The sequence below is a fragment of the Canis lupus genome, chromosome 5 (assembly GCF_048164855.1).
Source record: "Canis lupus baileyi chromosome 5, mCanLup2.hap1, whole genome shotgun sequence".
Lineage (NCBI taxonomy): Eukaryota > Metazoa > Chordata > Mammalia > Carnivora > Canidae > Canis > Canis lupus.
In genome coordinates, this window is record NC_132842.1 from 21,787,186 (window position 1) to 21,805,343 (window position 18,158).

Consider the following 18,158-nt stretch of genomic DNA (forward strand, 5'->3'; position numbering starts at 1 on the left):
TGCAGTAGAAGGGAATTGCTTTAAGATGCTAAATCAGTTAGGATAGGTTGTTGAGGGATCCCTGGGTGGCGCAGCGGTTTGGCGCCTGCCTTTGGCCCAGGGCGCGATCCTGGAGACCCGGGATCGAATCCCACATCAGGCTCCCGGTGCATGGGGCCTGCTTCTCCCTCTGCCTGTGTCTCTGCCTCTCTCTCTCTCTCTCTCTCTCTCTCTCTCTCTCTCTGTGACTATCATAAATAAAAATAGAAAAAAAAAATTTTAAAGGATAGGTTGTTGAGAGTCCTAAGAGCTCCACTGCATACCCTGTCAATGGGGAAACCCTCTTAGATACTTCTTTTGTAATGAAACTTGTTTTCTTAGGCCCTTGTGTGGATGATTAGTTAGTTTGTATTCCCTTGTCAACATGGTCATGATTCAACCATTTCTTGAGCTCCACGTCAGCCTCACACATGGAAGAAAAGAGCTCTCCCCATCTGCTACCTGCAGCCTGTCTGAGTTTGTAACAAATGAACTCACGAAGCTCGTGACACTTGCCATGTTCAGAGGTGAGGGAAAGGTTGCATGGTGCAAAGGGATATGATTGAGTGCTCAATTATCACAGCGCGGCAGAAAAAAGCAAGATTCAGTTACTTGAACACTTTCTTTGCTTAACGGCAGAAAAAAGCAAGATTCAGTTACTTGAACACTTTCTTTGCTTAACAGGGAACGTTGGCATTTGTGTGTCATGCTACTAAAGCTGAATTCCATACCTGATATCTGGGAGGGAATATGATTGTCTAGTATAATTCCCACAGTGGTTTCTATAAAATAGTTCATAAAAATCCTTCTTAGAAACCTCATACAAAAACTGTGAATCCATTTCATTTGTTAGCACAACTTAGGAACCTTAAAATGGAATTATTATATGAATCAATTGTTTGGAGTTCAAACTGCTGATCTCTCATAGGTTATTTAAATGTTAAAATGTGTGTCCAGCTGGTCCACTTTATGATATTATTTTGTTCTAAATGGCACTGTAGGTAGAGTATTTTGGTACATTTATTTAAAACATTCTTGTGACCCCTATGAAGTAAGTTTACACAAGATTTTGTGATACATAAATACAGATGTCAACGTTAATTACAGTTGCAAATATAAGGGAGCCTTTTCCTTCTACCTTGGTATTTTGTCAAAATATACAACAACATATCATAAATGTCCATAATAAAGTGTAGGCATATTAAAAATTTATTTATGGTCTTTCAACCATAATAAAGGACAAGATTTATGATGTGATGAAGGTAAGATTAAACGTTCCCTACTTAGTATCACTTTCGAAGGTCTAAACCACTTATAATTTATGGATCTCACTTCCTAAAATTGCAGATAATTAAAATAAGTGAATTGTTAACATTGTATGCCATTTCTTTAAATAGCTATAGGTCCTCAATACATGAAGATAAAGTGATACAATTTGTTCATGAGTTGGCACACACTTGAGATTTTCTCCTTAAATTTTAAGTATTTTAGTTAGTCGACATGACCTTTCTTTCTTAAAGCAGTTAAATATGTAATTTCTTGCCCATAATCTTAAAGGGAACCTTCTGCCTTGGGACCACCTTCTTGATGAATCAATCTTGTAAGGGAAGACTTAGGTAAATGGGCAAACCACACCATTGTGTGAGATTTTACAAAATGTTCTAGAGCTATACAGTCCAATACAGTGGCCATCAGCCACATGTGGAAAGTGAGTACCTGAGAGGTGGCCAGTGTGAGACTGAACTAGTAGTTTTGCTTTATTTTAACTAATTTAGATGAAAACCTGAAAACTGTTGCAGTATAAGATGTTTTTCCATTAATGCAGCTGTGTTTTTTTCTGTGAGACTACGTTTCACTTTAACCACTGAAAATCTAGTTTTGTCATGTGCTACAAATATGAAATACACACTGGATTTTGGACACTTCATTAAAAAGAAAAGCAGAGTTTAAGATGTCTGATGGATATTTTGGTATCAACTGCATGTTGAAATGATAATAGTTCTGATATTTATGGTTAAATAATTAAAATTAATGTCTCATCTTTTTCCTCTTTTTTAATGTGGCTGCTGAAAATTCTTAAATTACACATGTGGCTTATTTTATAATAAGAAATAGAAATTTCTAGACAGAAATAAACCTGATCTAGAGCAGGGTTACAGAAGGTTCTAGCTTGAAACATGGGATATTTCATAAATCTTATTTGAAATGAGTGAAAAATTATTACAATAAATCAGTGTTTAGTCATGAGAAACTGAGAATTAAGACCTTTTTTTCTTACTAGTAGTTATCTGATGGATAATGAAGTTTCCTGAGGGCTTATCAAAATGAGCTGCAAGACAAACATAAACACTAACAAAGTTTTAGTATTTTCCAACGCTTTATTTCTTGGCAAGATTTCCTCAAACCATTCTGTAATTTCCACAGCACTAATACAAATTTAAATAAGCTTTGGTCCTATAAAAGTAATCAATTAAGTCTTTCCCCAGTCAGGTGGCCTGTGCAGCTCAAGTTTCTAATTTATACAAAGCACTGACTTTCAGGAAAAGCCAGGCTTTTACCTGTTTCCACTCATGAATGAAATGCCCCATTGCCATGTATACACATGAATATGTCACATGCCCCCCTAATCAATGTGTCCTCAGAAGGACCTCCCTTTCCAAGACATATAGGACTCTTCCAATGATGTGTTGCACTTGACTCTTCATCTGCCTCTTTCCAGCAACAACCAATCAGCTCCCCTGCATTGGAAATCTGGAGAGATACTCTGGGGCACTGTTCTTGATTTTCTGTTATTTCTACTGGCCTTGGTGTAGTGACTTCTTGACTAAGTGGTGAAAAGCCTAGAGGTGCCTGGGTGACTCAGTCGGTGAAGCATCTGCCTTCAGCTCAGGTCATGATCCCAGGATCCTGGGATCGAGCCCCACATCAGGCTCCCTGCTCAGCGGGGAGGCTGCTTCTCCCTCTCTCTCTGCTGCTCCCTCTGCTTGTGCTCTCTCTATATATAATAAGTAAATAAAGGGATGCCTGGGTGTCTCAGTGGTTTAGCACCTACCTTCGACCCAGGGTGTGATCCTAGAGACCCGGGATCGAGTCCCACATTGGGCTCCCAGCAAGGAGTCTGCTTCTTCTTCTTTGTCTCTGCCTCTCTCTCTCTCTGTCTGTCTCTCATGAATGAATGAATGAATGAATGAATGAATGAATGAATCTTTTTTTAAAAAAGTAAATAAAATCTTTGAAAAAAAGAAAAAGAAAGAAATGCCTAGATAAGTTTAGGAAAACACCAGAGGCCAAGGAAGGTCTTTGCAGCTCTTGCATTTTAGATTGAGATGATTGGGCACCCTCAGTGCCACATGGATGTCCTAAAGGATGTCTTTTCAGCAGGCAAGAAAAGCAGAATGCAGGCGCAGGAGGATTCCTGAGTTTTCTTGCTTTTAAAACTCTTTGTCCTTTCCTCCTGGTTAATTACATATGATGATTTACAGGAAATGTACATGACATGTGTAATCTGAACTTTTAAAATTCTCAGAGAAAGGAACAGCATGGTATTTTTTAAGTGAGCATAATGTTACTGGGAGCAGACCGATGACAGTTCTGGTGATGAGAATTTCAGAATTTTGGAACTGAAAAGGACAGTCGGGATCACCTACTCTCAAATGATTTTAAGACACTGCTGTTAGAATCTTTGGAAGTGAATGCAAACAAAAAGCCAATAGATTTTTGTAATTATACCTATAAAGCTGGTTTTTGCTTCAGAAGACCCTAATAAGCATATCCTGTTCAATTTAATATTTTATTCATATTTTTCCATCATTGCTGCAAAAAAACAAAAGCCTTCACATAACTTCCCCTACCTGTTTCTACAGGATGACCATGTTTTTTAGATAATAACATCAAAACCTACAGTAGCCTAGTAGCAAAAGAATCCAGGAAAGTCACTGTAGCTGTTTTCCCATCCCATTGCTTTTTATTAAACTAACAATTTGAACAGAACGGTCTGTGACCCTCTGGCCCTTCTTTCAATTCCTTTAGCGCGCGCTCTCTCTCTCTCTCTCTCTCTCTATATATATATATATATATACACACACACATATATATATATATATATATATATATATATATGAACACTCACAAATTCAACTATTTGCTATGTTTAACATGAAACCATGGGAGGCAATTTAAGATATTAATTAGGTAAATCAGGACAGGGAAGATGGAGAAGCATGGTTCCTTGTGTTACTGTAAATTACCTATTAGTAAATTTTGGTGATTTCTAACACATGCACCAAATATAGCCTGAAACTATGTTTAGGGGGAAGAAACCTTTATAAGAAACCTCAGAATTGTCCATGGCTCCAGATTTTCTCTCTGCTGGGTCACTGTAACTGGCTGGTGAGTACATGTTTGCTCCTCTCCCTTGTGGTTCCAAAATTCTGAAATTCTCATTATCGAAACTGTATGAGTCTGCTTCCAGTAATACTAGTATTGTTTTGAAAGACCACTTCATGTCCTTTCTCTGAGTACCTTAAGATGCGGATTGAGTGCTGATTTCATAGGTGCTATTAGATGTAATTCACTAAAGGAAGGAGTATAAAGAGAGGGGATTCAGAAGTCATTAATCCCGTTCTTGCTCATGCAGCCATATACATGCAAAGGATCGTTTTAGAGTAAGTTATACAGCCTGCAGAATCCAGGTGGCATCGTGGCTACTTTGAGTCCCTGCAGTGCGTTTCCTCGTGTGCCGTGTGTCCTGTCCCTAGACTGTAGCAAGCAGCGTGAGGTTGATGCCATCTTGGTCGTGGAATGTTGCACCTCCTGCTGATGTGATGGATGAAATAGAGACTGCTTGGTAACGGGAGTTAGCAGGCGAAGGAGGAAGGTATAATGGTGAGTAGGTCATGGCCAGCCTTTTTCTCACTGAGAGCAGAGAATCAAGTTCCTGGCACTGTTGTGCATGTGGAATGACTAGCAGTCTCACTACTGTTGGTGCCTTCATTTAGTCTGGATGTAAATGATACTTGGGGCTGGAGAATGAGTGAATTACCTTATCAGTATGTCCACTGCGCAGAGGAAATGGACACAAGATGAAGGAGCAATGAATAGCTACACAAGCTGACAAGCGCAGAGGCAGGATGCTGCAATGTAATTAAGAAAGCAGAAGAAAGAGATGTGCACCGTCACAGGCCCCTACTTGGGTGGAAATTATGAGAACACCCATATGTTTCCAGCCAGGACACATTCCAGAGCCACTAACCTTTGCCATGCATCTATTATTATCTCCTGATTGGTGGGTTAGAGAATTGTGGCCTAGAGGTTCTAAGCATATATCAGGACTGGACCCATGATCCTTCCAGCCAGGACAGCTAAAACCAGGAGCACTCTGACTGCTTTAACTGGGGCAGTGCTTACTTCTCTCTAAAACCAGATAGCCTTGCCTTCATGAACAGCATTTTAGATCCAATAATATTTTTATTTGTCTTCTCCTTGGCAGAAGGTGTTAGCAGAATGGCTGGGCCTCCTCTTGGTTTTGTCTGAGGCTCTGCAGCTTCTCTGCTGTCTGGGTCTCCAGGGGCACATGGGCAACAGGAGAGCTGCTCTACCCATGTGGGGAGGCAGGGATGGTTCACAGGCACTGAGCGTGCAGTTCTGCTGGGAGGATCTTCTTTTCCTCCAAATTCTCTTGCAACAGTGAGGAATGAAATGACCTCTCATGGCAACTGAAAACTGGATTTAGGATTAAAGCAGCTCCAATGCCTCTGGACAATTAGTGCTCACTTCGCTCCCTGCAATTAATTCCATGAAATCCAAGATGGCTAGTCAGGCTCTGGGCTATCGTTCATTGATAAAACACAGAACCTAGAGTTAAAGAGGTGGTGACATTAGTTGTATGAATCACTTAGTCCCCCTGGTACTCAATTTTCTCATCTGTAAAATGGGGAGTTAGATTAGGTGATCTCTAACCTTTTGCACATTCAACAGTCCAATGGGTCCAATTCAACTCACTTCTCAATGAGGTTAGCTGAGCTCCATGAAGAAATGTGTGTGGACAGATTTGACCTTTCGGAGGGTCTATTTTTAATCATTACTGCCATAAAAGGTCCAGCCTGATTTAAGCTCATTCCTTTCCACTCTGTTGGTTCTCAGTCCAGCTTCGATTCCATGCCAGGGTTTCTGGACTGTTCTGAACCAAACACACACCAAGTGTCTGTAATTAGACCTTTCATCCCACCTGGAGGACCTGAGAATGTGCTGGCTTTTAAGATTCTATGTCTGAGTGTTGTAGACCTTCCAGTCTCCCCCAGGATGATTTCAACTACTATACGGATCTTTTTAGAACTACTCCCATCTCCATATTGTACTGGTAACTGCTGCTTTATTTCATCCAATAGTTTTCAAATTTAAGCTCATTTGCTTTATTTTCCATTTCAGATTAAGACATCAGTTATTTGGGCAACCCCAAATGTTTCCTTTTCAATCCCATTATGGGTAATAATACTAGCAATACTTCTTGGATTATTGGTTCTGGCCATCTTAACCTTAGCTTTATGGAAGGTAAGTTTATTTCTTTTATTTTTCTTTTTGAGTACAGAGGCCACTGAGGGGATTTACAAAGATACACCTAGAGATTTAAAAAGACAAAGACAGAGGCATGATTTGGGGATTTTTAACAGTTGAAAAGGCATAAAGGGAAAATTGTGTCTTGTTTGTTTTGGCAAACTTACTATGCCTGTATAGCTGATATTTAAGAAGACCAAGAGTGTTTAATGTTGCTTTTATCTTGAGATTTCTTGTAAATAAATACAGAGAGTGTTAGACATTTTTAGCTGAGACGTGTGATCTTCTTTCCAATATGCTTGGAGTGAAAATCTTTTTATGAAGCCTTCTTGTGTAATTAATCAAGATCTCAAGCTTGTTAGTGATGTGGTCCTATCAGCAATACTTGAGATGTTTCTTTATAAGCACTACCCAGATGCAATTAATATAGTAATTAATGGATACTTGGACTATCATGCCAAATAGATGCTGCATGTTATAATATTCTTGAACTTGTTTGTTTTTTTTTTTTTTATCTTGCCCATTAGTCCATCTCCATTAGGAAGATTGAATGTACTCTTTCATGTGTTTTACTGACATTTATTGTAAAAACCTACAATAGGAATTAATTTCTGGCCCCAAAACCAATAGGACTGCCAAGTTTCATAGAGATTTCCATTCCAAAATACAAACAGTGTCACAATTACATGACTAGAAGAGTAATTAATCCAGTCACATCTTCGTTAACCACCATTGTTGTGATTCCCCAAAATCATAGTGTATTTTTGTTTTAAAACAATATGTGACTTGCCTAATAAACTGAGAAAACCTTGCCATGCGAGTTAAATAATGGCTTTCCTGATCATTATCGTAAGCTGTTTTCTGCCATCCTGAGCCTACAGAGTCTGCTGCATAGTTTACCTTTAGAAATAGACCCTTATGTCATTCTGTTATTTATAGTATCTTTGTTTCCATAAATGATACAATGATATGGGGCAGTTGACAGAATATGGTATTGGTCCTGAAAAAAAAAAAAAAAAGACAACTCAGTAGTTATCAATAAAACCCAGTGAATTTGGCTTCCAGGGTAAGAAATAATATATAAGAATTGAGGTTCCAGGAGCAGCCCGGGTGGCTCAGCGGTTTAGCGCCACCTTCAGCCCAGGGCCTGATCCTGGAGTCCAGGATCGAGTCTCATGTCGGGCTCCCTGCATGGAGCCTGCTTCTCCCTCTGCCTGTGTCTCTGCCTCTCTCTCTGTGTGTGTTTCTCATGAATAAATAAATAAAATCTTTAAAAAAAAAAAAAGAATTGAGGTTCCAGGTTTCTAGACCAAATACTAATTGAAATTCAAGAGGATGAAGATTCTAAGATAGCTTCTTCCTCAAGTCGCTGGGTGATCTTTGGGAAGTCACTAAGATGTTCTGGGAGTGAAAGAAATGACCAATCTACTTTTCCTCTATATGCTATGTGTTCCACAAGTACAGAGTGATATGCAAGCATCTCCTCTCTTCTTCTTAAATTCCATCCCAAGGTAACTATGGTATACTTCAGGAGAGATTCTCCCTTCCCTGGCCAGTAGTTAGTGCTCCTGCTGTCTCCAGAAAGCATGCAGAAAAGCAGAGAGGAAATCTTTGGGCCTTGTTGCTATAATCTCAGGAAAAATATGTCAGGTCCATAAGTGGATTATACAAAACAGGGACATTCGCCCACATGGGAGGAGGAAGGACCTGGCAGGAGGAAGGACCCAAACACTCTGCCTGATGCAACAAACTCTCTCTGCAGGTAAAGACTACTCTGCTTCCCCCTTCTAATTTGGAGAATCAGACAGGGAATATCCACAGAGCACTGATTTCCTTAGAAAACACAGAAAGTGAAAATTCTTAGAATGAGGAGTTTCACCCAATTCCCAGACCTGATTTAATAACCCTCTTTTCTCTTGTTCATAGTGTGGATTCTTTGACAGAGCAAGACCCCCCCAAGATGATATGAATGACAGGGAGCAACTGACAGATGACAAAGCCGCTGAGGCATGAATTTGGAGCAAAACCCAAGCTCCAAATATTCGAACATTGGTCCTGTTCAAAGAAAAGGAACACAAAGGTTAAACAAAGATTTCCCTGTACATGCCAGTGACCCTGAAGTGGAAGGGCCCCAGAAATATCACCTCATGTATGCTGCACTTTGGAGAAGCTGCCGCAGAGCCCAGAGACCCTTCTGGGTGAGATAATGTCCATCCTCAACACTGTGGAAACCGTTAGCAATGGTGGAAGATGTCTTTTGCTTTAGTTGTTCTCTTTTTGGCAGACGCTCTGAAATGGGCATGGGAACTCAGTTGCTTTCCAGGTAAATCCAACTCAAGCCACGGAGATTAATTATTTGAATTACAATCGACTTCTGACAGTGAACTAGGACCAAACCTTCCAACACTACTGCATCTGATGGAATATTTGACACCTCCCTATGGAAAAGACACATTTCTAATGAAGTTATGGCTCAGGGAGACAAGCATATGTTGTTGGTACTGTGAAAGTACTTTTGAAATGACCAAGATAATCTTGTAACTGAGGAGAACAGTTTATTTATTTATTTTCCATGTCTCTAGGCAGATATTCTGGTCATCTAGAAGATTTGAACATTACAATTTGGTTAGCTGCTTTTCAAAATCACTAAATTTCCTTCTAAGATTACCATCTTGTGCAGATAAATTAACAGAGCTTCTTCAGGATTTAGACAGTGCTAAGGAAATCAGACAGCTTCACTTAATACCATGCCACCCGCTACCTGAAATCACTTTTGTTCACACCTTCCAGGGACTCACATCTGCTTAATTCAGCTTTGCAAAAAGTTGTATTTTATAGCTCCTTACATGGAAATAAAAATCTTCCCACTGACTTAATTAGCAATACACAAATCTCAAGGTACTCTTGAACCTCTCCGGTTAAAAAATAATGGTAAAATTTCTACAGTCCATTAATAAAAAAGCAATTTTACAATATGGGTAAATGTTACTTTTAATATCTATAAGAAGCAACGCCAGTATTTACCTTGGGATTAAATACCTATTTACTATACCTCAAATTTATATACACAGGGAAGATGTGTTATGCATACATGGGAAAGAAATATAAAGTTATGCAGATACAAGATGAACCCAGAAAAGGGATTCCTAAGACTTTTATTTACAATTGCCTATTCTAACTTTACTACTCATCTTTACTGCTAATCTTTATAGTACATACCTTTGGAAAATAATATTTATCTTAGCTATTCTTCCATCATCTAAAGTCTAACCATCACAAAACGTTGATGTTTAAAACTCTTGTAAATAATCCATAACCGTGTGTAACGTCATCATGTTTGAAGTCAAGTTGACCAGCCAAATTCATATAATCTGCACAATTTTATATACTTTTTATGATAATGAAAACTTACTATGAAGAAATGCTGAACAAATTTTATATTTATGTGCAATATTTTATAGACCTATGTATCTAAAGCATGTTTACACTGGCATTAGTTATTTTTTTAATTAATATCCTAGGTATTACAGATAATAGAACTAGTGGACCAAAATCCTGAAGTTTACAAAGCAGTTGGAAAATTTGTGTTCCCAATGTCAACAATCACACTTTATCTGAAAGAGGAGCCAGACTCACAGACACTAAATTTTCCATGGTGCCTTAACCTGGAGCTAAGCCATTTGGCTACAGCTGCAGAGCTTCATCGGAAACCAAATGCAAGTCACATGGAAAAATATTCTGATGAAGTTCATATTTTTCCCACTTACAAATTCAGTCCTGTCATGGCAGCAGTTTCAAGTCTATAAGGACTGAAGTCTGGCTCCTAATGTGTATGGCTGACTGTGGGTGAGAACTGCAGGTGCCTCAGAGAGGTTAGGTCCCACACCACCTCTGGGGGTCTTCCATGTTCGCTGTCTCAGTAGAAATGGTTTTGTGGGGAGGTGGCTGTCTGTATATGATTGGAGGAGTGCCAACAGATTTCTCTGCCCCCATATAATGCCCTAACTCTTGTCATCAGGCCTGACTTTGGGTCAATAGGAATTAGCTCCTCAGAATTTGGGGTCATAAGAAGTCCCTGAGAACACATACCCATTGCCTTTTCAGCTAACATTTGCAAAGGAACTCAGAACTCCTGGAGCTACTTAAGTTAGGACCCCGTGAGCTGGGTCACACAGACACCTGGAGGAAAGTAGAGATGCCATGAACAAGAGTAGGACCAAGAAGGAGCAAGATCTAGGGGCTTCCTCACAATCTCAACCAAGAGTGGTCCTCTCTAGCGGGATGGGCACTGCTACCTACAGACACTTGGGCACACAGTGGCCCCCTCTGCTACTTCAGATGTGGAAGCAAATGGAGGAAGGGGGACACCTGAGGTCAGGTGGACCCACCAATCATCAATTCCTGAGCATTGTTTCTGCTTGAGGAATGCTCTATCAATGCACTGAAAGTAACTGCTTCCCACATAGCATCATCACCAATCGCTTTCATAATTCACATTGTACCAGGCTTCTGTTAGAGTCTATGTATATTTTAGACATCCCCATTGCAATTCTTGCAGCTGGTTTTGAGGATGTGGAAAATGGGCAAATCAAGTTTCATACACTTGGAGATTTTTATACAGTAAATAAGCAATATAGTTGCCCCTGACACCCCACTGTTTCAACTCAACTCCTTTCTTTTTCTTCTTTTATTTAAATACGTGTGTAGATATCTGTGAAGATTTTCACATACCTATTTACCTTGTCACTAATAAAATGAAAAATTAAAGACATGATGATGTACTTGTGGTTTCTTTTGCATGCAATGTAAAGCTTTACCACAATAGCAGAGATCAAAAGTTTCTGTCTCTATGCTTTGATTTTCTATTATTATAAAAACATTTAACGTTGGAAGAAATTTGAGAGTGAGAATACAACATTTCTTTGGGATGATGAGAATGTTCTAAACTTAGATTGTGGTGATGTTTGCATAACTCGATCAACATACCAAAAATATTGAATTTTACACATCAAATGGGTGAGTTTTACAGTACATGGATTAAATTTCAATAAAAATATTTTTTAAGAATTTTAATTACTTCTAATACCTCCACCCTTATACAACTATTTTTCTCTACATTGCCTTTCAAATTTTATCCATATAAAAATCTTAGCTCCCTTATGAAGCTTTCCCCTCTGTCTTCAGCCAACTTGAAGGCTCCTCTTGCCCTCCAATGGCATTTTGTGAATAACTACACTCTTGCATTTGTTTGCATGACTATCTTTCAGCTGGACAGACCCTTAATGAGAACAGGAAACATCTTTTTTTTAAAGATTTTATTTATTTGAGAGAGAGAATGCAAAGAGGGAAAGGAGAAAGCACAGAGGGAGAGGGAGAAGCAGAGTCCCCGCTGAGCAAAAAGCCAGACATGGGGTTTGGGACTTGATTCCAGAAACCCAGGATCACAAACTGAGCCAAAAGTAGACACTTAACTGACTCAGCCATCTAGGCACCCCAGGAAAAATATATTTTCACTTTATGTTGCCAGCACCTAGCAGCAGTATCTGCTGTATAGTCAGTGCTCAAAAACCTTTCTAGAATAAATGAATAATTATACCTATGTGCATAATAATAATCATGGGGAACATGTACTTTTGTAATCTGCTTCCATTACAAAGCCCCAGAATGCACACATTTGTACATCCTCCCACTGAAAGCGTCCATACAATGTGATTATAATAGTTACTCAAAGTTCTATTCAATAAAGTGGACCATCTTTTGTTTAGCCATCCCCACCCCCCTCCCATCAGGAATAGTTGTTCACAGATTCCTATATTAAGAATAGCATTAAATTAAATAGTTTCATACAGGAGGCTTCTTTTGGTTACTTTAATTAATAAACTTTACATGTCTTTGGGCAAAGTATATGAAAATTTTTGTGGTTCTTGAAAACATATTGCCTCTTAAGAGCACTAGATCAATTTGCATTAACCTAAATATACCATTTCTTTTGTAATTCTGTCAGTATTTTTAAACATTTTGGTAATTGTTTCCAAGCAATATTTTAATTCATATTTCACTAGAACTTAATTATTTGATGTACACATTTAATTCTGAGTTCTAATATTTATCAACCATTCAATAGACCAATTTATTGGTCATACCCTATAAGGTATTTAAAGACCTGCCACTTCTGGGACGCCGGGGTGGCCTTGTCGGTAAAACATCTGATTTCAGCTCAGGTCATAATCATGGGGTCCTGGGATGGAGCTCTGCACTGGGCTCCATGCTCAGCAGGGAGCCTGCTTCTCCTTCTCCCTCTGCCTCTTCCCCCTCACTTGTGCTCTCTCTCTCAAATAAGTAAATAAAATCTTTTAAATACCTATCTACCTACCTACCTACCTACCTACCTACCTACATACATACATACATATATACCTTCCACTTCCCTGGCCAGTATTCATGAATCCCAATGAGAAGAACCCCATATTTCCATGCTCTCTTTATAGCCTAAAGCAAGTAGTGGGATGAATCCTTCACTTCCTGTTGTATGTCACTCTGTACATTTCAAAGCCCAGATATATCTAAAGGCTTATGATGGTGATTCAAGGTTGCCTGTGTATCGCTGATGAAAAGATGCAAAACCAAATCTGAGATCTGGTAATATCGGAGCTGACCATCAAAGCAGGTGAACTCAACTAAGTAGGGCAAGACCACCAAAGAACACACATAAGGATCTCTCTCTCTCTTTTTTTTTTTAATTTATTTATTCATGAGAGACACAGAGAGAGAGAGGCAAAGACACAGGCAGAGGGAGAAGCAGGCTCCCTGCAGGGAGCCTGATGTAGGACTCAATCCCAGGACTCTAGGATCACACCCTGGGCCAAAGGGAGGTGCTCAACTGCTAAGCCACCCAGGGATCCCCATAAGATCTCTTGTAGGCCAGCCCCACTGGTTAAAGCCTGCACATGTTCACAGTGAGGGGAAAAGAAAACATCTTACTGTGCCTTTTATATTAGTAAAAGGCTTTGTAGTTGTGTGTAGGTGTGCACAGGGAAATCTCAATCTTCTCAACAAATTCTGTTGCTATCTTTGTCACGTCCAGCCATTTTATATGTAGACACTTGACTCCATCAATACTTTCTAAACTCAGTGCGGAATCTTGTGACAAGGTGGGATTCCCTTAGAGGTGCAAATCTCTTCCCTGAAGTACTCCCAGGTGACCCCTATACGACACAGCACCCTGGCACTCTCGGGGAGATCTAAAACAAGAACACTTTTGCCTGATACCCATGAGGTAGTGATGCTACATCCCTAATGTCTGATGTTCTTCTCAAAGACGGCAGATTTTCTCCTTCAAAACTCCCATGACATTAAAAGGTTGATTTCTTTAGCTTGAGAAATTTAAAGCATTGAAACTGTAGACTCAGTTGGAAGCTGAGTAAAACCATAACCCCCCAGTGGTGCTGAAGTCAATGGCAGGTTCAGAATGGCCAGTGTGAGTAAAGCACAACTCTGCTTGCCATGTTAAACTCTCCCCGACCCCACCCCCAAAATACCATCTGCCTGACACACTGCCTTTTGGAATTGTTTATGAACAAGTTCCCTGTTATTTATGATTGTTGGCCAAAATCCACATGGAAATGTAGCTTGATACTAGTGCCTCTTGACAATATAAAGTCTTGAATTTAACTTCTATCGGCACCATGATATGACACAGTATGAATGTTCTTAATATCTCTGTGCTGTTGCTTATTTTGATTATGTACTACATTGTAGAAACAACCAAGTTATCAGCAAAGTGCCATGCTATCCAACCTGTAGATGGGATTATTTTTAAGGCAGTAACAGTGGACTTCCCTGGTTTTAAAATTTTAGCTTTAACTTTCATTCACTTAATTGACGGTAGGGTTGGAGCATAGTTTATTTCTATAGGAATCCCCAATTTTAAAAAACTCCATATTTCTCTTCTCTATTAGCTTCCTAGGGTTGTCATAACAAAGTACCACAAATTGGGTGGCTTCAAACAGCAGAAATTTACTGCCACATGTTTCTTTAGGCCAGAAGTTTTTAGGGTCCATCTCAATGACCTCATTTTATTTTTTTTTTAAGATTTTATTTATTTATTCATGAGAGACACAGAGAGAGGCAGAGACATAGGCAAAAGGAAAAGCAGGCTCCCTGCAGGATCCCAGAACTCCGGGATCATGTCCTGAGCCGAAGACAGGCACTCAACTGCTGAGCCACCCAGGTGTCCCAATGACCTCATTTTAAAGACCCTATCTCCAAATCCAGGCACATCTCAGATAAAGGGAGATTAGGACTGACACAGCTTTTTGGGAGGACACAATCCAAATCACAATGTCCTCTTTCAAAAATATCTATCTTGTAGGACAGTTTGACAAAATGATAAAGCACACATGAATTAAAGATAGGCTGAAGAGGTTTTTTTTAAGATTTTATTTATTTATTCATGGGAGACAGAGAGAGAGAGAGAGAGAGAGAGGCAGAGACACAGGCAGAGGGAGAAGCAGGCTCCATGCAGGAAGCCCAACGTGAGACTCAATCCTGAACTCCAGGATCACACCCTGGGCCAAAGGGAGGCACTAAACCGCTGAGCCACTCAGGGATCCCCAGGCTGAAGAGTTTAAAGAGGGTGTCTTTGTATCAGTCTTTTGATTTCTACCCACACAGGTAATACACTAGTGTGGCCAAGTATCTAACAAGATGCGTAAATATCTATGTTTCCCCACACTGACTGCCTTCATGAACTATTAGAAGTTTAAAACAGTTGCGCTTGTCATATAGGTTACTTGCCTGCTCCACTTTGCAATTTTCTACCACCATCACCACACACACATTCTCATCCCCCCACTTTCCTTCTCTCTCGAAATCATCATCTTATTCTCAGGACTAAGTGGATAGATGTGAGCTTTGCAATATGAGAGAATAGAGTCCCTTCTGATTAGAAACAAAAGGTGCTGGTATTGAGTTAGGGAAGCTCAAGGGAAGTCTCTATTTGGGGAGGTGGGGCTTGATCCCTAGCCATACTGGTCAACACAGTTCTTCAATCTCCAATGACCCAGAGCTGAGAAAAATAGCTACCATCATGGACAACAGAACAGAGAAAATAGAGCAATGATAGCCAGCATTCACTGGGCTTGTGTTGTGTGGGACACTGAGTCACCTGCTTGGTGGCAGGAGGGAGTTTACCCAAACAAAAGAGAAAAAAGAAACAAAGGTGAGTCCCTTAGTGCCTGACAATGGACATAAGTCTGGTCTCACAGTTTGGCCAACTGACTCAGTCTCCTGAGCGGACCAAGTCTCTTGCTTCTGCTGCACCTGTCTGCTCTTCCCACCATCTTCCTTCCCGGGCCTTATCAGGGAATCTTCATCAGCGTACACGTAGGCTGGCTCCTGCTCCAGGTGGAGAGCCCTGGATATTTTCCTTTGGCCACTGGCCTCTTGCCCCACACTCAGCTTCAGGAGTCTGTCCAAGCTGCGAGGTCCAGGCAACAGCTGCCCTGGTGGGATTTCATCACTGAGAAAAGCTGCAAGGGGAGTACAAGCCTCAAGCATGCAACATGAAGAGGATGGCTAATCCAGAGAAAAGAACATCTGGGGGATATTATCTGACTGGAAGTCCCTGAAGGACTATTATGAAGGGGAGGAAGTATAAGTAGGAAGGAATTGGGATGGAATAGTAAAAGGGCACCTGGGTGGCTCAGTCTGTTAAGCGTCTGCCTTTGGCTCAGATCATGATCTCAGGGTTCTGGGATCAAGCCCCAGGGTGGCCTCCTTGCTCTGTGGGGAGTCTGCTTCTCCCTCTTCCTCCCCTTCTGTCTCTCCCCCTGCTTGGGTTCTCTTTGCCTATCTTTCAAATAATTTTTTTTTTTAAAAAGGTAATAACAACGGAAATACATTAGGCTTGCACTCTGTGTCAAGCCCTCTGCTAAGTGCCTTCTGTGCATTTTTCATTCAATTCTCACAACCACCATATGAGGTAGATACTAGAATTATCCCTGTTTTCTGGATGAATTGAGGTCTAGAGAATGTAAGTAGCTTGATGGTCTACACCATAGCTGGTGGCAGAATGGAGATTCAAACCCGGGTCTGCCTAACTCCAGAAGCCAGGACCAAATTAAGAGTACCTACTATATATTCCATGCAGAAAGTAAAGAAGAAAATATTTAAGTAACAGAGTTAAATGGTTTTTCATGACCTCGATGATCCCTTTTAAATTCTCCCAGAACAGGGGACCTGCATGGCTCAGTTAAGTGTCTGCCTTTGGCTCAGGTCATGATCTCAGGGTCCTGGGACTGAGCCCCACAATGGGTTCCCCGCTCAGTGGGGAGTCTGCTTTTCCCTCTCTCTCCTGCTTCTCCCCCCTCACTTGTGCTCTCTCTCTCTCTCAAATAAATAAATACTCTTTAAAATAAAATAAATTCAGAATTTACTCTAAGTTCCACATTTTATTTTAATTTTAAATTCTCCCAGAATTTATTACTATTAAAAATAATAAGGACTCCTGTGTACAAAAGCGCAGAGCTGAGTCCTCCATCTAGTTACAGAGTCCAGATGAGAACTACAGAACTCCTGTCCTCCTCTACCTTCCAAACTCTCTTTAGATTCATGCACATGATGAGACATTCTCAACACCCTTCAACACCTAAAAAGTTAGATAGAAGTTATTTTAGTTGCAGAATATACGGAGAGAGAAACTCATTCTTTAGGGCATTTGCAAAGATTGAAGCCAACCCCCCAAGCCACAGGGATTACAGAGTTTGAGAGCGGTGTGCTTTAAATAGTTTTCCTCGCACTAAAAAGTGACTGGTTAGAAGCCTACAGGGCAGAATAAACTTAGTTTGTCAAATCAAAATATCTAGACTTTTCCAGCTTCATTTTAGAAAACTGCAATCTCATATAATGTCCTGCCAAGGCCACAAACAATTGCTGGCTAGTGATCTCATTGCTTAGAAGACTAATCTGATGTTTTGTTTCCATCTTTTGGAAACCAAAGGTAATGAAGGATTAACCCCTAGCAAATAGAACTCCAGTTTAATCCTCAACCTTGGAGGTCTACTAACTGCATCAGCGTCAACGTCTGTTCATATGTAATTCAGGTTCTGTGATGTTGAAATGTTATACTTTATTTTTAAATCAAGATGCTATGTGTACACTTAGAAGAACGAATCTGTCCTAACTCACTCCACCGTTGGACAGACGGCAAGGAAGACCATGGTCCTTTTGATTTGAACCATGGGTCAAGGAAAGGTAATGATGTGGTTTTGCCTGATACTGTGATGGCCATCACACGGCCAGCGGACAGCATTTCATTTGGTCTGGGTAGGAAGACAGGGGAATACAGAAGATACTGTATGTTCTCCTTAAGTGTTTGGATCACACTATGTTCAAGAATTAGTTTTTTTCCATAGGTGTGGGAAGGGATATATATGAGGCATGAGTGTGTGTGTGTGTGTGTGTATGAGAGAGAAAGAGAATATGTACATGTAAAGAGGAGAATCTGCAATGCATGCCAGTAGGAAATCCTTGAAGGGAGCTATACTGGAAGAGCAGAACGTACTGTAAGGCCTCCTAAGGAACATTAT

The 18,158-nt window shown here is 40.2% G+C and overlaps 1 protein-coding gene across 1 annotated transcript in view; it reads left to right on the top strand.

Moving 5' to 3' along the window:
- ITGA8 (integrin subunit alpha 8) overlaps window positions 1–11,341 on the top strand; it is a 169,479-nt gene extending 158,138 nt beyond the window's left edge. The window contains exons 29-30 of the mRNA XM_072825691.1: window positions 6,445–6,567; window positions 8,497–11,341. Of these exons, the coding sequence (XP_072681792.1) occupies window positions 6,445–6,567; window positions 8,497–8,583 (210 nt within the window). The 3' untranslated portion in view covers window positions 8,584–11,341. The remainder of the gene's footprint in view (window positions 1–6,444; window positions 6,568–8,496) is intronic.
- The last annotated feature ends 6,817 nt before the right edge of the window (window positions 11,342–18,158 follow it).